The sequence below is a fragment of the Sphaeramia orbicularis genome, chromosome 16 (genome assembly GCF_902148855.1).
Source record: "Sphaeramia orbicularis chromosome 16, fSphaOr1.1, whole genome shotgun sequence".
Classification (NCBI taxonomy): domain Eukaryota; kingdom Metazoa; phylum Chordata; class Actinopteri; order Kurtiformes; family Apogonidae; genus Sphaeramia; species Sphaeramia orbicularis.
In genome coordinates this window covers 27,968,581-27,995,688 of record NC_043972.1, presented here as the reverse complement: position 1 = coordinate 27,995,688, position 27,108 = coordinate 27,968,581, and the positions used below count along the sequence as shown (strand labels likewise).

The 27,108-nt window shown below is 37.6% G+C and overlaps 1 protein-coding gene across 1 annotated transcript in view; it reads left to right on the top strand.

The window, feature by feature from the left end:
- The window catches only part of cdkal1 (CDK5 regulatory subunit associated protein 1-like 1), a 282,213-nt gene that overhangs the window by 193,124 nt on the left and 61,981 nt on the right, over positions 1 to 27,108 (top strand). The window contains exon 12 of the mRNA XM_030158613.1: positions 6,742 to 6,804. Within this exon, the coding sequence (XP_030014473.1) occupies positions 6,742 to 6,804 (63 nt within the window). The remainder of the gene's footprint in view (positions 1 to 6,741; positions 6,805 to 27,108) is intronic.

The window sequence follows — 27,108 nt, the reverse complement described above, 5'->3', positions numbered from 1 at the left end:
AAGAGTAGTAGAGTGAGCACACATGTTTCTTACTTAGCTCAATGTGAATAAAACTGTTCAGAGCTGTTATTATGAAAAGTAATACTGGAAGCAATGGATGTGCAATACACAGTAAACAATATTGTCTTTTATTGTTTTGACTGAGAGACACTAAGCAGCAGACAAAACAAGTTGTGTCTTTAGATAAACTGCCATTAGCTATATAGTTTGCTTTTTAAAGTCCTGGTTTGTGGTGAAAAAACAATATACACATACACCTAAAGTTAACTGCTGCTATATGAATTAAAGTCATATAATAATTTAGGTAAATAAGAAGAAATATATAATTATTGCAATCTCAATGTCAGTAGTTAACATATCTGTTGTATATAGTTAATACTGACGTTTCTGTTTTTGTTTTGGTTAATATTACACCCAGACTTGTAGACATGATTAAAACACTTACAGTATTTGAAAGGAAGTAGTGAAACAGGGAAAACATAAGGGCTGGTACATCTGTGTGTAAGTACAGGTGTTTGTAGTATCTGAAGGGCTAACTTTTAACCTATTGTAATAGGTGATATACAAGAAAATGTAGGATGGATGGGAGAGCAGAGTCAGATGGAAAGAAAAGTAGACCACAGGGATGCAGGGATGGAGGGACAGAAGGGAGCATGCTGAGAATAAAAGGATGTGAATGCTATTAGCTTGGATCTCCATAATCATCCCCAGGTGACTAGAACTTAGCCTTGATAAATGGACTTGCTGAACAGAGTGTGTGTGTGTGTGTGTGTGTGTGTGTGTGTGTGTGTTAGACTGTCTGTTGATACGTTAGAAGACATTAAGAATGAGCAGCTGCAAGAGAGAGAGAATGAGGAAGAAAAAGTGAGAGAGAAGGAGAATAGCTGTTCTATCGGGACAGTGTTTTTAATTTCCCCAGGTTGTAATTGGTTAAGAACTCCATTACCCACGAGGCACTAGTGCAGCAGCTGTCAGAGTGAAACAGCTGGCCAGCCACTAGTAGCTCTATCTCATAGCTTCACAATCATTTATCTACGCCTGGACACACACACAAACCTGTACATGGACACACACACACACACACACACACAGCGAGCACACATATGCTTCTTTGCCTCTCTCGGTCTACAAAGCAGAGCCTTATTTTTTTTTCACACATATCAGGGGAGATAATAACACTTGACTAAAGGCAGTCTAACAGGTATTAAGGTTGAGTTAATGGTTAAATTCCTGTCTGGAGCCAGGTAGGCCTGCATGTGATTAATGGGGTCCTGGTCCACTAATAAGGCAAATGCACCTGGATAGGTTATCAGAATGCTGTTTGTTGTACTGTAGTGTTTAACTAGCTGCTGCAATTAACAGTAAGAGTGTTCCTGCAGGTAGTGAAACACATTTATAGTCATTAGAATCAAAAGATAACGCGCAAATACAATAAGATTAAGAAGGTGGAACTGCTAATAAACTGGTCATGATGAAGAAAATGTAAAAAAAAAAAAAAAAAACTTATTTTAAATGAAAGCTAGCACAAAGATTGAGAATGGGACTTGATTTTTCTTTTTTTTTAAATGATATATCAGTTATATACTAATTGTTATTTAAAGTATTATTTTATTATTATTATTTATTTTTAATTATTATTACTATTATATTTATTATTATTATTAATAATAATAATAATAATAATAATAATTATTATTATTATTATTATTATTATTATTATAGCACACAGATTTTCCATGTGTGTTTTCTTGTATGGCATTGCTTATTTATATATTAAATTGTGACACACTATGAATTACAATCTTGTTATTTCTGTAGACAACGTGGATATAGCTGCTGTATACACCCCTCATTTATTCACCTGATTATACAATCTATGTGTTGATACTTTGCCTGAAGCATTGTTAAAAGCATATTCAATATATCTGACCAAAAAGAAAAGAAAACACATAGTAGAAAGATGTTTTTCCTAGTGACCTCTACAGAGAGAGGACAATACACACCAAATAGCATCACCACTGGGATCATTCTCCTTTTAAAGCTTCAGGTTGTGTTAATCCCCCACACACACACTGATTATGCCTAGACTACACACATGTACCACGGGCGTAGGCTCTATAGCACTAACATCTGTCTGTCATTATGAAAAGACAGAGACATACTAGTGAGCCAGAGGCTACGGCAAGATCACTGTTACCTTGCCCCACCACACAGAACACACAGAAGCACACTGACACACATTCACTCACTCGCTCTTTAACGGCACTCACACACATTTCTAGTATTGCTAGCATCCTTGATTTTGTGCTTGAAAAATTTTCTCTGAAGTACAAATAAGCATGCACCTTAAAACTAAGCTTACGGGCTGTTAAAGATATAGACCCACAATCATACAAAATACTGCATTTGTTTATTTCTAATAGACATGAAAGTGTGAGTTATGAGTTTAAGATGTTCACCACCAGAACCAAAACCTGGTTAAAGACAAAAGACAACTGTTCTTATCTGTAAATATTGTGTATATTGTGTGGAAGAATGTTTGAGTGAATGAATGCCTCATATATAAATGCAACACTGGATTATCAAATTATATTGTATGACTGTTTTAAAGTATGTATATTATATATATAATATTTTTATGCATGGTATGATCGTTTTAAATGATTTATATTTTATGCTTGTACTGTAGTGTTGTGGAAGAGCCCAACCAGGGACTGGAGTTGAGAATTAGCACTAGCTATAAACTCTATGTGCATCACATCAGCTGCATACTTGTAACTATGTTTGACTGCATTGTCCCTGTTAAATAAATAAATAAACATGATTACATGCATCATAGTTTTCATAGAGTGCATATGGGTGGTTGTAGATGCAGTGTGTGTTACCAACCACACTGTTCCTGAATGTATCTGGAGTCCGTCTATGAGTACAAGTGTATACAACCATGTAATGTCACTTCCCGTTAGATGCAGCATCCGTCTCTTGCGACAACAACAGATGGACGTCATAGTAACAACCATCGTTCATCATCACCCGAGTGACACCCTGCAGACACACACATACACACAATGGCTTTGCATTGCTGTGTTGTCACCAACACAACCTAGACGGCATGCTAGATTAACTTCTCTGGTTGATGAAGCATGCATGCACACACTCAGACGTATACAGTATTTGCCTTTATATTGTCACATTTGATGCATCTCCACATTATACGTACAATACAATAAGAAAATGAACCAGTAGTCGATACAGTAAGTTGACCACTCTAGGATGGAGTTAAATGAAATGTGACAACTGTGGTGCCACTATGATTCATTCTAAAAACTTCATTGAATTTTGATTCTTGCACCAATTGCATGATATCTCAGTATCTGCTTGATAAACAGCACAAATATTAGACTTTCATTCCAAGTGAAATTAATCCTTTAAAAAGTTGGTTATTCTTTGAATTCTGTCACAATGCAACCGAGATTTTTGAGTGTATTTTTTTTAGCAGCACAATAAATTCATTCATTCTACAAAGAGCATTGTCATTGTGCTTGTAACTTAACTTATTTGTGTGGAGTAGAGCTCCACTGTTGTCTCTATTAACTACACGTCACTGAGCCTTGTCATTGCACAGGGTGACATGATTCCGCCTTACAAAATGGAAGGAAACACCACTTTTTTAATAACTGAAGACCGATTATTTGAATACAAAAACTAAGGTTGGACTTAATCCTTTAACAGACTTAAATACTCAAATGCAATAGTGAAGAATTAACTGACTGGACTGGATGGTACAAAGAAGTTCTCAAGAAAAAAGTCTTATATTTAACTCTGTGCCGTATTTGTTTAGCCAAAGGGGAAGTTTGGACTAGTTTAATGCAGTATATGTAATAGTACAGGTGGCCAGTTTCTGCGCTGATACTCACTCAGGTCTCAGAGCCCATTTACAACCATGCAGTCTCACCATGCTTCTTAATAGCAAAGTTCTCACATCTCCACCTCCCCAGTGTTGGCCACATGCTAATGGCCTCTCATCAGTCCCACAGTTGCATCTTTGGCTGCAGTTCTTCCTTAAGAGCAGCCAACAGCAGCTGTTGTGGGACATTTTCATTCACTTACCCCCAGCTACTATTTCCATGCTCAAGATTTCTAAAAAAAATTAAGAAATAAAAACCCCTCCACATTATTTGAATCCCGATTTTATTCTTACATTTCATTCATCATTATGCATCTTTTGTTTTTTATTATACTCAGTCTTTGTTATTTATGTTTCAAGGTAGATTTGTAGTGTCTTTGCCATATTCTGTCCGTTCAGATGTAAAGGGTGAGTGAGTGTGAGCATGTGTTGTGGTGGGCTTGTGAAGTGTAAGTCTTTCATCGGAGTCGATGTGTGCTCTTGGGCTGCATACATTCTGCTGAGAGCGTGCTGAGGCTTGAAAAATCCTTACCTGCAGTTACATCTGTCTCAGAGTTGCACATGCACACACATAGACATGAGCATCACTGAATACAGAGTGATGGTGTGAATGATGTAGAGATGGCAGGGGGAGAGAGAAAGAATGGTGTTGAGGAGCAATGATGAGAGCATTGTGCTCACCTAAGGTGCTTGAGGCAGAGAGAGAGAGGCTGTGGAGGTATAGACTTATAAGGGGACTGTGGGTGAGAGAGGAGACGGAATGATTAGTGTGAGTTTATACTCCACTAGAAGAAAACACAAGCAGCGAGGGAGAGGTGGAATACACAGCGATATATGGAAAGGCAAAGAAAACAAGAGAAAAGAGGATTTAGAGATTCTGGAGAGCCCTTTGGCACAAAAAGCGAGAGGGAGCCTGGTAAAAACAAGAATAGGGGAATGGGAGACCAACAGGGCAACTGATTATAGGATTGTATGGAACAGAGGAGCCAAGGGTGAACGGGGAAAGGTGCAAGACATGGATACAGATGAAATGTGGGAAAGAAAAAGACGTTGGCGCTATATTGGATATTCCCCATGCTTGTGGACATACACACCAAACCTTGATTAATAATACGTGTGACCGGCATAGCAATTAGTAAAGCCGTGAGCTCGCGCAACATGTCATCAAAATAGTTAGCCCCAGGTGGTTTATTCTTATAATTCCTTCACGTTAATTTAGCATTAGCAACACTCATTTTCTTGAATTCGGAGTAACACTTTCTGTCTTCCATAATATGATCTATTCAAATTAATGCGATCTGTTATAATGATAAATAAAAATACCCCAGTTTGCATCCTTTTCTATTTTGTATGCCTTTAAATCCTTATCCAACCATTGGGTTTACAATAGTACAACTGAAATTTTTCCTCTGGATCTTTGACCACTGGTCTGATTAAAATTCTGAAGCCATCTTTTCCTTATTACATTTAGTAGTAGCAGTACTGAGATTATGGCCATTTCAATTTATTGATACAAATATATAGTAACTCCAGTTCCATCAGTTCGCCTATTGATGACTTATGACGGTCCACAAGCTACAGAAGCGCTCATCGATTACTTTATTACATCGACAGTAAAAAAAAGATTTCAATCAATGTTTATGTCATAATAACTTGCATTACTGGTGTGATCCAACGTGTCACAAATTTTGCCTAAATAACAACTGTCATCACTCTGCCAACATCCTGTTATTACGGATGGTATACATAGTGTATACCGGGTCAGGCAAGGAGCGATGAAAGGCGTGGCGATGAAACGATAGGCTTCATTGGAAGAAGGGAAAGTTAAAGTGGTAGTTGGACAAGGGCATGTAGTACAATAGCTACTTTTGAACACTTCTACCATAATAGCAGTATTTCACATTCCCACTTTTCTTTTCTTTGCTGTGTTTAGTTTTCTTTCCACCTCTTCTTTTTTTGTTTACCCGTTTCATTTTTTTTTACCTTAGTGTTTCTCTTTCTTTCCTTTCTCCATAGGACAACTTTTATACGTTACTCATACCATATTCCCATTATTACACATTCACTCCCCCCTTTTTCTACTTGCACCCGATTCTTCTCATCCTCAAGCTCTATCCTGAAGCTGAATTCCTCTTTCACGCTATAATGATGCTTGTGTGTGTGATGCCTTGGCAACTTGTAAGTTGTCTGCTCCATATGTGCAGATAAGGCCTAAGGACATCGAATCCAGCCCTTTACATACTAACGCTGAAACCGACAGGGAAGTGAGAGGAAAGAGGGAATGGGGCTTGAATGCAGACTCCCTTTAGCTACAGTAGCGTACATATATCCTTACCCGTTAGCCAGACATGGCCTAATCAGCGAGCTAATTAGAGCTCTTTGTAACTGTGTCGGCCTCATGTAACTGATTGCATTAACAACTGCCACATATCAAACAGTCATGTCTCACGCTTGTGCATCTCATTACACATTAAGGACACGAAGGTCAAGGCCAGACGTTAGGCGGGAATAAAGCAAGAAAAAGAGAAATCTTTTTTGCCACAGCTATAGTGAAGCTAAATTACATGTATTCTTTGCTGCATTGAGTTGGAGTAACATACGTATGTCGAATGAAATGTAATATACCGGTAGTTTTGGTTCATTTGTTCCTCCATGTTGTGCGATTGCCTGAAAGATAAAGTAAGCGATCCTCAATGACTGCTCATATCTGAACTCAGCAGTCAATCAAACGCACCCATTCCCTCAAAGTCACAGTTATGCATTGAAATAATTTGGCATGAGCATCTCTAAGTGACTTTTATAAGTTGACTTTCTTTTTTCCCTTTTGTTTACAGAAAAAACAACGAACGAAAGAACTGTCACAACTCTTCCATTCTTACAACCCCTACGACCACAAGGTGAGACGTCTTTCTGTCTTTTCTCAAGGATCACTCTCCGGGTTTAGATTGTGTTACCTGCCTGGGTTTCACCTGTTAAATGTGCCAGTGTCACTCATTTTATCTGCTCATTCACCCTTTGTTTCGTAATGGGAGAAACTCAGAAGTTTATTCACCTCTCGATGACAAGCCTCCACTTGACATCAGCAGTTGTAGGTCACCCTCACTGTATTGTCTTTAAGGCTGAGTGATGAGTTTGTCATCTCCTCAAGATGGACACCTCTTGTCAGCAATCTAGTGGATGAGGGCGGCTCAAGTGTTGGTTCCTGATTACATTTTTTGTGTGTGTGTGTGTGTGTGTGTGTGTGTGTGTGTGTGAGTGAATGTGAGCGAGATTGAATTCCAAAGTCAGAGATAAATCTTCTTCCTCATGCGTTTGTGTGTGTATTGGCTCATACGTTATGAGGTTAACATCTGACAGCAGATTGAACATGGCTCTCTTCAGGCATGCTTATGATGATGAGACCCTTGTGACAACAGTGTGAGTGTGATTTTGTGTTGAGTTTTATATAAAGATGTCCTTCTGAGACTGTCAACCCCATGACAACAGCTGTCGCCGCATTTTTCAGCCCGTCACAGAGAAAAGAAATTACATTTTGCTATATTGGATTGTTTCTTCGTGCGAGTCCGTCATGTTTTGTCGTCGTGATCATGTAAATCACAGTGGTGAATAGCAAGGACAGAATGATAGACAAATTAATGTGAGGTCTGATGCTTTCGAATTGGCTAATTACAAAAAAAAAATACCGCTCCCTATGACAGACTATTTTACTTAGAGGGCCAGTGTGTGAATCTCACTTCCTGTTGACGAATGTAAACACATACGAGAGATTGAAAGTCAGAAAACCTCCTATTGCCAGATGCACACAGCTAATGTTCAATGCACAAAATCACTGGTTTGAACAGCAGTAATTACATACCCATATGACAATAACAAATATGGCAAAGTAAAGCACAAGTACGGCGCCTTATGTCTGCAGCGTATCGATTTAAGTGTTGGCGATTGAAGCTTTCCCTGCCCCTGTCACACCACATAATTTAGCCAAGCTTTAGCTCATCTTTGCAGAGTTTATGCCTCTAGTGGAGTTTGTGCCTTTAGTGCAGTTGTTATATGTTACGCACTAATTAAAAGGATATGAGAGAGATCACGTTGTCTGTGCGGCAGGCATGGATGTTTGCCTCCCACACACTGGAGCGCACACACATTTCCATGCAAACTAATAATATTGCACAATGAACACATGTGCACGGATAAGCACATACACAGCACAAACATGGAATCTGAATTGAGCAAAGTTAGCGGGGGATATCTTTATAATTCATTAACACATCTGAATGCAAATGAGAGATTTAATATTTGTGACCATGCTTGAGTAAGTATGAAGGAATTGGGGAAAATAACTGTGATTCTATGCTGTATTAAGCCTCTTGTGTTAAGCTTTAGTTTTTACATTTACACTTCTACTCAACAGTGTTTTTTTTTTTTTACTGCCAACATGCTGATTCATTAAGATTAGTACGGATGGGTGTCAGAAAATATGGTTTTGTAAATATCCTGGGAATAGTTTAGAGGAAAAGCAAAACATGTTTGTTTCTAGTAGGTCTTTTCATAAAAAGGCCTGTTGTGTTACTGTTACACACCAGTGAAAGTGATAGTCACATTTATTTGTATCTCACAAGACATGCAGTCACCTGAAAATCTGTTGATGCCATTTTTTTGCAGAGCTCTGATCCTTATGTCATATGAAGCCAGTATTATTTAAAAAAAAAAAAAAAAAAGATGCACTGGAGATACCATATCCAGACAGTATCATATGCACACATCAGATCTTACAGTTTTCTCCTTGTAAATGTGACAAATGCATAAACCTGTGCAATGAGGGATCTTTCCAGGCACTGGTCCTTTTGTCCAGTGTGAAGCTGAGGGAGTTGAACATTATGCATGTGCTTTTTTTTTTTTTTTTAATGCGAGAATTATGTTCAGTCTTTTTTACAAGGAGTTAAAGCTCAAAAGATTTTCTTCAAAATGTAGACTAGTTCTCAGTCTGAATAAGTGTATATGTAGTTATATATAATATAGAAGAATGCAGAAACTAACATATTACTGTAATGAATTAATACAGACTATCATGGTTTGGAGATATCACATTTCTTCATGTTTGTATTTGCAGTAAGTATTTGAAGTGGATATAAATATTATAGTTTATGTTAAAAATGGTTGATTATGCAAACCTGATGGTGTGTGGGGTGACTAAAAAAGTGTATGTGAATGGTTTGTATGGATGTTTTTGTGTTACTGGAAAAATATGCAGAAAAAAAAAAAGTGTGTTAAAGGAAGCAGAATTGATTTAATTATTAGTTTGTAAAATGGGGGTGGGAGCTTATAAGTTATACTTCTTCCCACTCCTTTTCGTGTCCCGAAAAATTTTGTTTGTTATTTTTGTTTTCTTTGTTATCTGATGATTCTATGTGCTCGAAATAAAACTAAACTAAGTCCTCAGAGCATTTAAGATAGAGCCACTGTTCATTTCATACTAAAGGCTGCAAATTGTCTACATGTTAATAAATGTCCTGTGTAAAAGGACAAGCTACCTAAACCATTTGTGAAACAGTGATATTTATGTTATATACTGTACATTTGCACATTAATTTCTTTTCTTTTTTTTGTTCTTTTTTGTTACTTTACGCACATTATTGTGAACAGCTATTAAGCTAAAATATGGACTAAAATGTCACAGAGCAAAACGACTGCATCTGATAGAAGTAATTAATCTGCTCTGATATGCCAAGAGTGTTACTGCCACATGACATCATGCTTTTAATCTCCAGTTGAAAAAGTTAGGTCAAACTTGCCTCCTTCCCTACTTAATGGATGCAATTTGTCAAAAGGAATTCTCTTCTGTTATATAGCATATAATCGCCCCCATACATGCATATTGTTATTGAAATATCCCATGCATTTACCATGCAGCTCTGCTTACAGCCTTATTCCTGTAGGTCTCATTCCATTTTCATAGATTGTGTAGATGTGAAAATAAATCCTTTTGCATTACAAACCCAGATAGCCGTGAGATATGATTTAATGATAATAAATCTAATGTCAAGCATGCTTCCTCCCTGATCAACCACTGTTCCGCCTGTCCTTGCCCATGTCCACACACCGAGGAAATGTTGAGGCAAATCAGCTGCATTAAGCCCTGTATAGCCGTTAGATAGAAATAAATGAAGTCTGATAATGTCCCTCATTTTACATTAAATTCCCTTGGGTGTCTGGCCTTTCAGCTTACGGTTTATATAAGGATATTATGTGTTTACTAACACATCCACGTTTGTGTGTGGGACGGATTTAGACAGAAGGGAAGGAATGGGTGTTTCACACCCATTATTGCTAATACGCATCCTCCTATAGGTACAAAAAGGTCATTAATAAAGACTGAGTTAGGGTGGGGGTAGCGGGTTAGACAGGCTTTATTGTTCCATAGCTCCAGGCTATATACCGCATTAAACAACGGTTTTAAATGGACTAATTGTTTTTGCACCAAACATCCAACAGCTCTCTGTTTTTCTGCCTCTCTTCTTTTCTTTCTTTCTCCTGTATATTTAATGATCTTATACCTGTCGGGTGTGTGTATGCTTAAGAGACACAAGTGTGTGTATATGTGTGTTTGTGATGATTAATGTGAAGCATCCTATAGCCAGATGGTGCTGAACAAGGCCCATCCATCAGCAATGAAAAGACCAGTGGGCAGAAAGCTGGCAGAGCACTTTGTCTAGGGCCAATGCCCCATACCGGACGCACACACACAAACACACACAGATACACACAAATACACACAGACACACACAGATACACGCAGACACACACAGGCTTTCTCTGAGGCCTTGACTGTGTAACCCACTGAGCCATGTTGGAGCCTTGTGTTATGTTTTGGAATACAGGTTCCTGTGTTTTTCTCCTCCTGGAGTCCCACATGAGTGGTGGTAGCTCACCCTGAAAACAAGTGTGGTACAGTTCTGACAGTTACAGGTCTGTGGCCTATCTGGTCCCACAGTGGAGTTTAAAGGTCAAATGCATTTTTTTGCCTTTGTAATGCAGGGTTCATATTAGTTCATGTGTAGGAGAGCATGGAGAGCAGGACAGCAGCTTACCAGTATTTAACAGTCAGGATGATGAAATCTAACCACATTAAAGCCAACAGTCGCCAATAAGGAACATTTATTTACATGGACTTCTTAGATTCTGTAACCTGACCAATCACAGCATCACAGGCAGTAGTACAGCTTTTTCTTTCTTTCTTTCTTTCTTTCTTTCTTTCTTTCTTTCTTTCTTTCTTTCTTTCTTTCTTTCTTTCTTTCTTTCTTTCATATATTTCAGCATATATTATACAGATTATTTTCAGTGTATACAGTTACATATGTCTTGGTGTGGATGTGGGTTTGTGTGCAGTAAGAAACAGTACTTGAAGACTCGACAGAGATTCTCTCCTTTTTCTTTATGACATTGTCAGCCAGTATAAAGTTTCACTCAGTTATTCACTTTTGGCCTTTCAGGGTGGGGTTGTGAAAACTCCCATCATGCCCAAGTCATTTTCAGCGTTCTCAGTGTGTGTGTGTGTGTGTGTGTGAGTCTCCGTGCATTCAGCTGTTTCTGGCAGAGCTAACAAAGCCCCTCACCCCTCTCACCCCACACTGACATAGCCTCCTGAGAACATACACAGGCACACACATAGGTTCTCCATGCTGTGTTCACGGGCCTGAATGACAAGGGTGACAGTTTTCCCCTGCGGCAAGAAAGCAGGGACAAGCTGTCAACATGGCCCATTGCACCTGCCCGGCCTCGCAAGACACAGAGTGGGAGAGCTGGAAATGGAGAGGGAGACGGTGGTGGCGGCTAAGTGGAAGACTGATAACGAAGAACCTGTGAATGAAGACATTTTCAGAAAATAAAACACTTAATTACTCTGAATGAACTTCCCTCCTTCATAAATTCAGCCAAAGAGGTTGACATAATTATGTAGCATTTGAGTGAAAATAAAAAATAAAAAGTTAATTAGTAAACCAGTTTTCTCCCTCCCCAACAGATCACATTTTCATATTTTTCTGCATGTTGCTAAACTGAACAATTAGTATTCTGCGCTCACCCCCCCCCCCCCCCCCCCCCCCCACCCCCTGGCCTTTTTAATTACTTTTATTTTCTAGAATTAGTTTTTTAGGCTCCTGTTGTTTTGCATTAGTGTAAAAAAGCTAACCTTCATCTTTGTCAAGCTTGACATTTGCTTGCCACACTTTTCCCCCTCCTTTTCAGTTAATTAACTGACTATTCAGGGTAGGAGAAGGAGGGAGAGAAAAGAATAGGAAAAGAGTACTCTATTGGTTCTGGTAATATATTTTTTGCCACATTGACTTAATATCTCTTTGCACCCATCAGTCAGTCTCTGTCTTTCCATTCCTCTGTCTCAGCTTCTGTTTTGATTAAACGCAAAATGTTGCGTCAGAGCATGGTCAAAACTAGCTCCACACCTGTCTTATTTTAGTAAAAGCGTCTGCATTTCTAAAAGATGTTTAAGGCTTTATGTTTTTTGTGGCTGTTTAGTGAAATGCATACCCTTAGTGCAAGACAAACGTCCCACAGTCCACCACAAACAGTCCACCCTTGCCTGAACAAAGTCAGTTGTGTAACTAAGACATGTCTAAGAAAGGTTAAAATATGTAGAAATGCACAAGGTAATATTGCCCTCCCCCCCAAATCTCATGAAACACAAACAGAAATGGTAGAATTGGGACAAGACCTTAGTGTGTGTTTACACTGATATTCCACCCACATCGAAACGAAGCTTAGCATTATTCTTTTTACCTCTGTGCACTATAGCGCACTATAGCACTGTATACACGCTCTCAATCTGTCAAGGTTACACAAGAGGAACTCAATATATAAACATTTACACAGTTGCTTAATGTATTTGGTGCCAGACAAACATTTGCCTTTGAATAATTCCCCGGTTATTTATTTTATACCTCATATACTACCATGCTACATCTGCACTGTATTCATTCTACAGAAGTACATGTAAATAACGTGATTCTGCCTATCCTTAAAGCTGATCAGCTGCTATATGGTAAATACAATCTGTATGCAGTCAGCTCAGTTTCAGATGTATGCAGTAATGCTATAATGTGATTGTTACTGCTAGTTTGACACACGCATAACTTTGTAAGTGTCTTCGTTCTTTTACTCAGTGGGACATGAATAATCCAATCAACTATGATTCCTAAGCTCTCACCTAACCACACAAATTTCTTAGATTTTTCATTTTTATTCACCATTATTTAGCTTGATTCAGTACTTTTTTTTTCTTGTAATAGCATGGAATTATGGGAGTTGTTTTTACTATTACCAATGAAAATCTACCTGGTGTGTGGTATGGACAAGGTCATGTATTCAGGTTTTTAGGTAATTTTACATTTATAACCATGACATATATCCATGTTATGTCATTTGATTGTAATGAATTAGCCACAAACATCATTCGCTAATGCTAGTATTAAATGTTGTTACTGGAGGAGGAGTCTACTTCAAATCCAAAACAAAAAACAAAACATTGTTTCACATTTTGGGTACACTCTTCATGAAAGCACTGAAATAAACTGAGTAAACATATTAATCATGATTTGACTCGGGAATTTGCTGCCATTTTTAATTTTTCAGTATATTAATTTAAGGTTACAGGTATCGACTTATATTGTGCTAAATTAGATATTAGCGTTATCATGCACATAGGTTAGTACATGAGCCACTGGTCACATTGTTAAAGAAGTGTTTCTGCTGCATGGTTGTACTTTAAAATTACATGCAAATAGAAATGGAAATCTGCCTGAAATGCTGCAGTATTTCTGTGAATAATCCTGTGACATTATGGGATTCTTATGCTAGGATATGTGTAACTATTTTGCAGTTATATGTTGTAGTCATTGTTGCCTAGTGTTTGCAATGTTTACTCATGAAATGGATATGATGCCGAATGAAACAGACTGTTATATTGAAAAACACAGATTTGTCTTGTTGGGAGCATTTAATGCAAGTACGTGAGTCAACAAATTATATCACACAAGCGTGGTTGTTTTTATATATTTTAACTCAGAAATGTTAAATATTTTACATATTAATATGGAAAGAAACGACAAAAACCATTGAATCTAGTTTGAGAGGATGTTGCTGAAGAACTTTGAAAAAGTACACAGTCAAATTACTTCAGCGTTCCAAGGTTGTTTATTTACTTTGGTGGCTTAAAAGTTGTTTTTTTTTTTTAATTATTCTTTTAGTCCGACTGAATTGAATGGGAAAAAGAGAAACGGGCATAAAAGGAGTTTTTAAAGAAATCTAAATTGCACAGTTGGCTTGTGTGGCAAATATGTTTTCTCTGCTTTGAAAATAAAATCCCAAAGAATATCTGATCTTTTTTCCTCACCTCTCTCCCTTCCTCTATCTCACTCAACTTTTTGTCTTTCTCAGAATGACACAGTGTGTGCTGTAATAGCTTGTTGATTGCTTCCATTTGTTGGGTCAAAGGCATCAAGCCCATGTGTTATTCACACACATCAGCACTGACAGGTAGACACCCACACACAGACACACATGCTCCCTCATAGCAATAGGCCTCTTTTTAACAGCATGCTGTGTGACTGACATCTGAAAGGAGGTGTGTGGAGTGTATGTAGGAAGAAAGAAAGAAAGGGACAGAGAAATGAATAAGGGAGGGGTATGAGGGTCTGTGTTGCTAAATGGTTTCCTGGACAGAAGTGTGAATGCTTTGCGATTCATTTAAAGGGCCTCCATTCAGCCAGGCTTATTTGGAAAGGTATGTGTGTGTATATTCCCTTCTTAGTGCAGCTGTAACTCTCCTATATTTGCCATGATTGGATAAGTAAAGGAGCCTTTTTGATTTCCAACATGCAAATACACTGAAAACGAAATCCTCTCCGGCAGATACTGTATCCACTGTAGTATGTAAGCCCTTTGTAAGCTCACTTACTAATAAAGCCCTGTTCAGATTAAATATTCATGATGATACGAGGTGAAAATTGCATCTACTTCATCCACATCGTTCTGAAAAACCTGCCAGTTTACACCAGTGCAACCATGTATCATTTCTATAGCAACAACTCTGCATCCATTTAACTGCCAGCTTTTCTGGCTTTTTTTTTTTTTTTTTTTGGTATATGATTTGTAGCATCTCAAAATATGCTTTTGGTCAGTGATAGAGAGTGTTGGCTGCCTTTGTATTTCTATTGCTGATGAAACGGCTAAAACAATAAAAAAAAATGTAAGTTTAAAAATGTATCTTGTCTTTTCCCTGAGCGTATCTATCATTAAGTTTATGATTATGTTCCCATTTTATAAGTAGATAAAGCTAATTCTAATGCCTGATGTCTGGTTGTTATATGTGTTTGTTATTTGATTTACTTTTCTGTTGGGCTACGTTTCCATGTAGCTGGGTATCTGGTAAAATGGAGAGTTTTCTCTGTGTTTGTGCCTATCATTTACGCGACAACGATGGGCAACCGCACCGAAAACAATGGTTTTCCAAAAACTGCAGCCAAAGTGGAGATTTCAGCAAATTTCCGTTTTTTGCATTTGTGTGTAAACAGAGGGAAAGGGAGATCTGTTTTCGACGGAAATATTCTACCACTGCAGCTCATGTAGTCAAACAGTGGATCATCCACATGTGCTTTTATATCTTTTATCTTTATATTGCCAAAACCAAAGGTAAAAATAACAAAACTCACCAAATTTGTCACTTATCTGTCCCATTATTGCTAAGAAACCACTTCCTAAACCACAATATTAACTGGAGTAAATATCAGGAAGAGGTTTGTTGACGTCAGGGAATTGATTTGATTGGCTCATACTGATGCATGTGAACCAAGTTTACACTAATTAAATGCAGGTTAACAGTTATGTATTCATATATTTATTTATTTAATGGTGAAACAGCCACATTTAATCCTAGTACCTTTTGTGTGACTGGGTGGTTTGATTACTTCATTATAGTTCCAAAGAGCATGTCAGTAAATCAGTAATGGTTTTTTTTTTTTGTGTCCTTTATAATTGTGAGCTTTTTTTTTTTCTTTTTTTTAGAATAAGAATGCATTTAATGATTCCGAGGGTGTTCTACTTCACCATCCATACCACTGCTGATTATTGCTTTAGAGTTGAGCTAGCTCCTAGTTGCACATTTCCAGTTGTCTAGGCAGTTAATGAGGGGTCACCCTTACCAAAGGCCATTCCATTATGGATGGAGGTTAATTTCACCTCTACAACGTAGCGCCTTAGCAGCTGATTATGATTTATATGTGACAGTCTCAGTTTTTCTGTCTTTCTCTAAGCATCTCAAGCATCTGTATTTGCACGTTTTCCATGAATTTTGAGCTGTTTTGGTCCATTTTTCGTAAACCTTTAGTAACCTTACTGTGCATGACTCATTTCTAATGCCATGCATCAAGACTTCTCAACCTCAGTAATTGTTTGTCTGTGCCTGATTGCTTAACATAGCCTATCATTAGAAATATTAGGGACCCAAATCAACCAGTCTCACTGCAATCTATATGGAAATAAAGATTCATGGTTGTAGGCTACAAACTCCAATCACGGTTGGATTTTTCTACTTTTCCCTCTTTGTTTTCTGGATCTCCAACTTTAATGTGTTTAATCTGTTTAATTCTGTGTTCAGCTCAGATAAACCAACATGGACGGGCCTTTAGTTTCCATACAGCCAGAAAAAAGGGGGAGAAACAGGTACAGAAAGCAGCGACTTAGTGAGAGGATGTTGTCTGTTTTAACATTGGATTTTACATTTAGCCCTTCCATTTAAAATCCACCTTATCGCTGTATCGCACGTTCACAGTCACACACACTTTGTTAAGATAGAAGACTAACTTGGCCAATCTATGTAAGATTAATTCACTTTGCCTTGATTGATACAGACAGCACCAGCTCCTTTGTAAGCTCCTTTAGTTTCTAATTTAACAAGGTGTGAGCTTATCTATTATAGTAAATTACATGTTAACACTGTTTTAAATCTTGCTTTTAATTATTTGTAGTTGCACCACTTTTATCTTGAGCAATGTGCGTTTTCTGGTTATGTACTATCCGAACCAACCTCAAAAAAACCTTCTTTTTATCCTTAGTTATTGTCCCTCTACTGATTAAACTATTGAAAATGTACAACATGCTATTGTTATTGGTGTTAATTGCCAGTAATTAAATGCAAGCTTTAGTGAGACTTGGATTAAATTAAAGTTTTATTGTGTCTAATGAAATATTAATAAGTTGGTTTCTGCTTGTAAACCTCCAACTATTGATAACAGTTTGACACCTTTAGCCTGTTGGTGGGTTCTGTATTGTAATGACAGTGCAAATGATTAGACCAGAAAAACAAATACCCACGGTAGCACCCCAGGATATGAACATAGTAATTGATTACCTGCCATAGTCTTCTGTCCTTGTAAGTGCAGAGACAAGGAGACAAGTCAGCTTGCACTCAGGATGTTTTAGAAAAGGCACATACACACACATACAGAGTGCACCCATGGCCCTGTAAATGAGCTACGTGTATAGGTCCAAATGTGGGATCACAGGCTTTATTCTCATTATAACTGACTTCTGAAAAACTGGGGCACAGCAGGGGGGAAAAGTGATACATTTACTGTGACTGCAGGCGCTGTGTCTGTTTGTGTCTTTGTGTATGGAAGAAAGAATTTAAAGTTAAAATGAAAGGAGTAAAAATAGTGACATCAGTGTTGTGCTTTATGTCCTTGTCATGTTCTTTGTTTGAGTTAATGTGACAAGGCTTATCCCCAAGCTGTCATATCCTGACATCTCTGAGAAAATTAAAGTATTAAAGCGAGTCGAGTTGTAGTTCAGTACAACGCAGTATTTATTTTTGTTCCTCTAGGTTCACTCAGTGCTCAGCTTGGGATTGATTTATGCTTTAATTTCAACAGTATACTGCAGCTGTCTGTAAGGTGAGGAATAACCACACGTGGACATCATTGCCATAACCAGCTCATTCTAACATTATTCTAACAGATAATGCAATTCAACCATTTTTATTCCCATTATTGACAAAGGCATCAATGCAAAAAGAGGCTTCAACAGCAACAAGAGCCACAATCAATGTCATTGCTGCAGAACTATAAACCTGCCCAAGATTTAGACCTAATCAATACCCGACTTAATGAATGTATAACTTTTCGATGCAAATAGAAAACTGTAGCAAGGCTTAAACTATAGCAAGACTGAATATGTTTCCCAAAAAGGAATTAGGTGCGATACAAATTGGCAAAGAAAATTAACAATTATTATTTCTGTAACCCTTTTAAGACTGTCATTATAACAGGCCGCCTAGGTGTCTTCATGTTGTCTTTGCAATAAGTGTCAGAAAATGTTGTTTTTGCAAATTCTGTTGCACCTTTGTTTTCAGGAACAACTTCACTTTTAATATCTGGGCATTAATTATCATTATTATAAATAATAAATACTTAAAACTGGGTGCTTTAGTCAAAAAGAAAAAAAATGGACTTGAAGTTTTTAGCATATTTATTATCAGAAACGACTGTAATTGTCCTTAACGAAACTTTTTGAGGTTGTAGAAATAAACTATTTTACATGTCATCAAACATGCTTTTTGGTCTTGAACATTCAGTATCCATATTATGGCTTCATATTTTTTGTTTTTCAGTCTATGTGGAAGACTCTGAAACAGTTCCTTTCTACTTGTAATAGAGTCCCATATTGCTGCCATAAAGTGTTATGTACTGTCAGAGAGCTTAAGATCTCAGCTTTCAGATGCTGTTTGAATTTTGTGGATAACACAAATGTTCTTGGGGTTAAAGTAATTTGAATGCTGTAAAGTGCAAAATGCGGCGCTGGACAGATTGCCGTTGTTGTGAACTACAGATGTTTAAATATTCTGCATTTAGTATTTCATCCTTTTCTTTGACTAGATTTATTATTTTTCAATAAAGATAAAACAGTGGTGGATTGGTGATATCAAACGTTACTGAAGTTTTACAAAACAAAGAGACATGTACTTTAAGTCTGTTTGAGAAGTCACGGACATCTCAAAACTTCTTCCAAAACCAGCCCTAATTTTAACCCCTGGAAAAATTCTTTTTAGGTACACTCTTTTGATAGCCACATCTTGTTTTCCTCACAAAGATGTTTTGTCAGTTTTGTTTTGTTATTTACGTGTTGCTCTAAGAGTGATAGGAACAGCTCCACATCATTACTCATTGGTCTCTCCAAAAGCCCTGGACAGATGTGAAGAATAACTGAGAGAATTGCTAAAAGATAAAAGAAAAAACAAGTAAAGCTTTCACATAGTGAAGGGAGGATAATGAGACAAAAGAAAACAAAGAAACACCTCAGGAAAAAAAAAAGAACTGAATATTTATGGAATCGAATGGAAACAAAACAAAGACCCTTTTCAACAGCTTTGACACCTATTCACATTTCGGGCCCTCCTTCAATTTTTCTTCATAATCTCTGGTCGAGTCGTCCCTCAATGTGTTGTGTATAGATTAGTGTGTTTGCTTGTTGTGCTGAAGGTCTGTTAATTGGGTGTTTGGGGCTAATAAATAGCTGTAATTAACAGGCATCGTTAGGTGAGGCAGAGATGAAAAAACTGCACTCAGCCAGCTACAGCTAGAAAACAGTGCACTATGGTGTGTTCACCTGAAACTTCTGTTCATTGTTGTATAAAGATGCATGAGGATGTGTTAAAACACAGGTGTCAAACATGCGGCCCGGGGGCCAAATCCAGCCCGCCAGTGGGTCCAGTCCGGCCCCTGGGATGAATTTGTGAAATGCAAAAATTACACTAAGATATTAACACTCCTTTTAGTTCAGCTTCCACATTCAGACTAATTCAATCTCAAGTGGGTCATAATAACCTATAAATACTCACAACTCCAAATTTTTCTTGTTGTAAATGTAAATGATTTCATGTATTTACACTAAAACACAGTATAATATTGCAAAATCTAAATATCTGAATAACCTGAACAAATATGAACAACTTGAAATGTCTTAAGAGAAGTAAGTACAATTTTAATAATATTCTGTTATTAAAGGTTTTGTGTGTTTGTAGATCCACTGTGATCTTTACGTTATAATGAACATGTGGAAATGATAAACTGAAGCAGAATATTGTTAAAATTACACATTTTTTTCAGTTTGTTAATTTTATTCACATTGTTTGAGAGAATAGTTGGTAGATGCAAACATCTTCAGGTTGTAATTTTACTTTTTCGCTCTAAAACATAGAGAAAAGTTTGGAGTTGACATTATTTATATATTATTATGTTATTATTTTACTGGTTCGGCTCACTTCAGATCAAACTGGGCTGAATGTGGCCCCTGAACTAAAATGACTTTGACACCCCTGCGTTAAAAGATCAGTCTAGTTGTGGATCCATAAAGGACACAGACAGAATTAGTACTGTTGTATCATAAACTCTTTAGCATAGCCAGTAGTCATTTAGAGTGCCGATTCTTGGCTCATTTTCAAGACCAAACTATCAGCTACACCGACTAAGAACTCACCTTATGATCTCCAAAGAGCGTCTCCCACCACACTGTCTTTTGTTTTCATCACTTTCCTCCGACTCATTCTCCTTTATTGCCCTTAGCTTACTCGCCTCTCTTTGATTGTTGGCATAGGAGAGTCGAGACTTGTTAAAGCGAGTCATCAATGTTTGAAGTCCTGCCAGAGAAATACATTTTAAGCCCATTAAACAGCAGAAAAAAGGCATGAGGGATTTCCTCCGTCATTTGACTTTCATCTGCGGGTGTACGCCTGAAGAGGCAAATAAAAAAGGTGAATGGAGGCAGGTGAGGCTCTAAAGTTTGTATCATTCTCTTTGTACCACATCCACTTGTTTGATGGGTTTTCAATACACACCAGCAATGCTTCTGTAACTATAATCAGGACGTTGTCTGCGACAGATGCAAGCAGGCCCCAGCAACAATATACCACATGCTATGGTCCTGCTCCAAACTTATCCCCTTCTGGAACTCTTTTTTTGATTTCATTTCCAAGGCTTATGGGTGCCGTATTCAACCATTTCCCCTTACTGCTATTTTTGGTCTCATTTCATGCACGGATGACTTAGTTCCTTCTGCTAACCTACAAAAAGTTGTGGCCTTTGCATCTTTACTAGCTAGGCGTACCATTCTCTTCAAATGGAAGGACTCATCATCTCCAACACACGATCAATGGATTAGAGCAGGGGTGTCAAACTCATTTTAGTTCAGGGGCCACATTCAGCTAAATTTGATCTGCATTGGGCCGAACCAGTAAAATAATAACATAATAATATATAAATAATATCAACTCCAAACTTTTCTCTATGCTTTAGAGTGAAAAAAGGTAATTTACATTATGAAAAGGTTTACATCTACAAACTAGCCTTTCAAAAGATGTGAATAACATGAATAACATGAACAAACTGAAAAAATAAATGTAATTTTAACAATATTCTGCCTCAGTTTATCATTTACACATGTACATTATAACTTATAAATCACAGTGGATCTACAAATACACAAAACGTTTAATAACAGGCAGAATATTGTTAAAATTGTACTTACTTCTCTTAAGACGTTTCAGGTTGTTCATATTTTTTCAGGTTATTCACATTTTTTATGAAATTATACATCGTTTTAGTGTAAATACATGAAAATATTTACATTTACAAAGACAAACATTTGGAGTTGTCATTACAGGTTATTACAGGTCCTGCCCACTTCAGATTGAATTGGTCTGAATGTGGAACCTGAACTAAAAGGATTGTTAATGTCTTAGTGTAATTTTTGCATTTCACAAATTCATCCCAAGGGCCGGACTGGACCCTTTGGCGGGCCAGATTTGGCCCCCGGGCCGCATGTTTGACACCTGTGGATTAGAGACATCATGCTTAATATAAAGTTGGAAAAAATGAGGTGCACCCTAAATAACTCTATCAATAAATTTTACAAAATATGGGAGCCTCTCTTACACTGCATGAATATGTTGCCTGGCCTGGAATTTTAAAAACATTTTAGGTGTTTATATTGTTATTGACCTGTTTTGTTTATGTATTTATTTATTTTCTTTCCTCCGGTACCAGAATGTATTGTCTTTATGCGTGTCTTGTTTGTATTGCCTTTTTTTTCCCCCTTGGGTTCTGTCTGTTTATCATGTCCAGTGTCAATCTGTGTATTATGAATACATTGCTTGAAATTATAAATGTTAAACTTGTGAAATGAAAAGTTCTATAGATGTTGAAAAGTTCTATAAGTAAAGTTTAAAAAAAAAAAAAAAAAAAATTATAATCAGGACGTTGCAGTTTTATTGCAACAAATGCCATTGTGTTGCATTTTTCCCAGTATACATCCGTTAAAGGATGAGGGTCTGGAGCAGCCACTATGGTCCATATTATATCTATTTCATAAATTGTGTGATAGATACATATATGCACTTTCCCCATAGGCTAAATCCAGACTTCAGGAATCCCCTGTACCTCCACTGCTCCACGAAGCTTAATCAACATAGTGTCATAGCTCATGAAAATTTAATTATTTCTTGTTATGTTATGCAAGGTCCTCTTTATCAGGGTGCTTCTACTCAACAACTCTGTGGCACAGCACCGCTTTATCCTGAATAAGTAATGAAACCTGTGCTGTAATTTGTAGCACAAAGAAATCAGCCATTCATGCTGTAAAAGAACATCATTACCGGGCTGGAAATATCCGCTGTGAACTCTCCAGTTTGACCACATTGAATTGATTAATAATTTTGTGGCTGAATTATTCGTAAAAGACTAGAGGATTCGCATTTAATCTTGGGCTACAGCTTTTGAAAAACTGCAGTGGTCATTTCATGTAGGGAAAAAGTGACTCCTCTCTGTCGGTTTAGATCAGCATTAGAGTTTTTTCACCGGAGAGTTTTTCTGCCTCAAGATACTGTCCTTACCTAATCAGCATACTCATTTAACATACATTTACATAATTTGCATAAATCAGCTAATGCGAGTGTAGTAGACCCACGCTCCCATTTTAAATTGAAATGACCTAGACTTATGCATCTTTTGTCTTTGTTTCTGTCTTTTTGCCCATTACCTGCGTGTCTCTTATCAGTCACACGTCTTTCTATCACATAGTTCATATCAGACTTTGAAAAGAAAGGAGAAGGGCCCTGAAGGCTTGTCAGGAAACTTGATGAAATGATACCTCTGTTGAAAGAAAGCGGGGAGGATCAAATGCTTAATGGACACCTGTGTGTGTGTGTATGTCCTCGTCTAGAGTTCCTTCTTAGAAGTACTTACTGTCTGATTGTATGGAGTAGTTTTTACAAGTGACTGACTGGCTGTTAAGGTATTTCTTTATACATTTTCTCTGGCTCCAGATGAGGAGGAGGTGGTACCATCCTGATCAAGTGCACTACACCTTCAACTGGCTCAAAGTTTAAGTCATGGATGTCAAACTCCTTTTAGTTCCAGCGCCGCATACAGCCCAATTTGACCTCAAACCGACCAAACAAATAAAATAATAGCATAATAGCTTGTAAGTAATTCAATCCAATCCAACTTTATTTGTAAAGTACTTTTAAACAACCACAGTGGACCAAAGTGCTGTGCAGAAAAATAAATAAAAAACTAAATAACAGAGTAAAATACAAGAATAGATTAACCCTTTCATACATAGTGATCACTCCAGTGGACAGCTATTCAAAGTTGTTCTCTTGTATATTCATGGATTTTTTTTGTTTTAGTTCCACATCAGCCAACACATTGGGCGCTCATGCATCATCCCATACACTGTAAATGATACCAGTACTGTAACTTTGCTGTTTTTGATAAAACTGATCTGCAGTAACATGTTTGAGTGTAAAGTAATTGCTTATTATTTTTATTAGACTGTAATTAACACCAAAAAGTTTTTGGTTTTTTTTCCCATATTATCTCCATGAAGTGAGTAATGACTAGTATTAGGGCATGTTAAAATTTGACTAAACATCAGATTAGCAGCATGGAAAATGTTTTTATTTCATACTTTTCACACAACAAACAAATACAACAAATGCATGGTGTCCAGCTGAGTGGACATTTTTGCAATTCCATGAAAAATAGATTCATTAAAAAAAATTTGAAACGCATTGTTTGTTTGTTTTTTTAATCCAATCCAACTTCATTTAGAAAGCACAGTGGATTAAAGTACTGTACAGAAAAATAAATAAAAAACAAAATAATAGAGTAAAATACAAGAATAGATTAAAAGACATATAACAACTGTAAAAAAAAAAAAAAAAAAAAGATAAAATAAAATAAGATAGATAGATAGATAGATAGATAGATAGATAGATAGATAGATAGATAGATAGATAGATAGATAGATAGATAAAGATACAGAATAGGTAAAACCTAAGTAAAAGAATAAAATACAAGAATAGATTAAAAACATAAAAAGCTGTACAATTAATGCCAAATTTAAGAAGAATAAAAACACTCAGTAAAAAAATCTTGATTAAGGTTCTCATAATTCATGCATGAAAGGGTTAAAAGACATAGAACAACTGTAAAAATAAAATAATAATAATAATTAATATACAGAAAAATAGCTATAGCCTAAATAAAAGAATAAAATACAAGAATAGAGTAAAACGTAAAAAGCTGTAGAATTAAAAATAACAAATAAGAACAATAAACCAATTCCAAATAAAACAATTGAATAAAAATAATATATTCAAATAATGACAACTCCAATTTGGTCTCTCTGTTTTAGTGCAAAAAAGTTAAAGTACAGTATGAAAATGTTTATACTTGCAAAACTATCCATTCTCAAAAAAAAAAACAAAAAAAACTGAGTAACCTAAACATCCATGAACAACCTGAAATTTCTTAAGAAAAATAAGTGTTTTTTCTAACAATTTTATGCCTCATCTTATCATTTACACTTGCACATTACAATTTCCATATGGCAGTCGATCTACAAAGGCACAATACATTTCGTAACTGGCATCTGGAAGTGAAAAATATAGTATTTAACTTCATGATCAAAACAACTTGTCAACACTCGGTGACACTCTTGTCTGTCAGTGTTTTCTGTGTATTTTTTTGCATTTTGCGAATTCATCCTGTGGGCCAGAATGAACTCTTTGGAGGGCCGGTTTTGACCCATGTGCTGTACATTTGACACCTCTGGTATAAATGATATATTATAAAACAAATTGACATTAATGCTGCAGCAGTATGGTAACTGATTTTACTGTTACTTGATCGAACATTTAATCAAGTGAAAAAAAAGTCATGTGAAGGTTACTATATTTCACTTTTATCGTGAGGACAGACTGGGCTGAAACATCTATCCCATTTTCTGAAACGCTCAGTCCCCATGAGGGTTGCAGGGGTGCTGGAGCCTATCCCAGCTACCTGTGGATGAAGGTGGGGTAAATCCTGGATGTGTAGCCATTTCATCACATGACTGACACACAGGGTGGGGAAGCAAAATTTACAATATTTTGAGGCAGGGATTGAAAGACAGTGTATGACCAATTAGTTTATTGAAAGTCATGACAATTTATTTGCCACAAGAAAATGGACATAATACAAAATGTTTTTATTCTATGTTTATGGTGGTTTATGGTTACGCATTTGGCAGACGCTTTTTCCAAAGCGACTTACAGGGGAAAACCAATTAAATCACTCAATCAATCAAATTTTATTTATATAGCGCCAGATCACAAGAAAGTTATCTCTTGACATTTTATATATAGAGTTGGTCCAAACCAGACTCTAAGCCAATTTACAGAAACCCAACAGAATCCTCCAGGAGCAAACACTTGTGACTGGTGACAGTGGCGAGGAAAAACTTCCCTTTAACAGGCAGAAACCTCGAGCAGACCCAGACTCCTGGAGGATGGCCGTCTGCCTTGACCAGTTGGGGTTAAAGAGAGAGAGTAGAGAAGGGGAAAAAGAGAGAGCGATAGAGATAGGGACTGGGGGAGAGGGGGAGAAGGGGGGAGTAGGGGGAGACACATGGAGGCGGTTGAGGATAAGTGAGTGGTGACGATGAGGGCAGGGAAGAGGCCGGACCACCGCAGCAGGTCCAGAGATAATCGTGAAAGAATCTGTGGTTGTCCTGGGAAAAACCTTATTAGAATATTTAAAATGGAATGTTTGAAAGTGCTAGGATAGGAGGTGCTCTCGGAAGAGCTGGGTCTTCAGGAGCTTCTTGAAGATAGGCAGGGATGACTCTGTTCTTGTAGCACTTGGTAGAGCGTTCCACCAACGTGGAACGACCCATGACAAGAGCCTGGATTGTCTTGTACAAGGTCTGGGGCCCACCAGACTACGTTCCCCAGACGAGCGGAGTGGTCGTGGGGCGACATAAGCTTTTATTAGTGCACCTAAGTAGACAGGAGCAGACCCACGGAGAATTTTGTAGGCTAGGATTAAAGATTTGAATTTGATGCGGGCAGCTATGGGTAGCCAGTGTAACTCAATGAGTAAGGGGGTGACATGTGCCCTTTTAGGCTGATTGAAGACCAGACGCGCTGCTGCATTCTGGACCATCTGTAGTGGTTTGACAACACAAGCTGGGAGGCCCGTTAGAAGAGCATTGCAGTAGTCAAGACGGGAGATAACCATAGTCTGCACCAGGAGCTGGGTGGCCTGTTCGGTTAGGTATGGCCTGATCTTTCTTAGGTTGAACAGAGTGAAACGGCATGATCGGGTGACAGAGGCAACGTGATCCGTGAAGGTCAACTGATTATCAATCATGACTCCCAAGTTACGTACTACACTGGTAGGAGCCAGAGGTATGGAGTCAATAGTGATGGAGATGTCCAGCTGTATGGTTGGCTTAGCTGGGAAGACCAGCAGTTCAGTTTTGGACAGGTTCAGCTGAAGGTGATGGGCTTTCATCCATGCAGATATGTCAGAGAGACAATCTGAGATCCGCACTGAGACTGTGGAGTCATCAGGTGGGAATGACAGATAGAGCTGGGTATCATCAGCATAGCAATGATATGAGAAGCCGTGTGAGTGGATGATCTGACCGAGTGAGGTGGTGTATATGGCAAAAATGAGGGGGCCCAACACAGAGCCTTGGGGGACCCCCGTGGTGAGGCGGTGAACTGCTGATGTGTGCCCTAGCCAGGACACACTGAAGGACCGACCAGTAAGGTAAGATTGAAACCAGGAGTGTGCGTGGCCTGTGATGCCCAT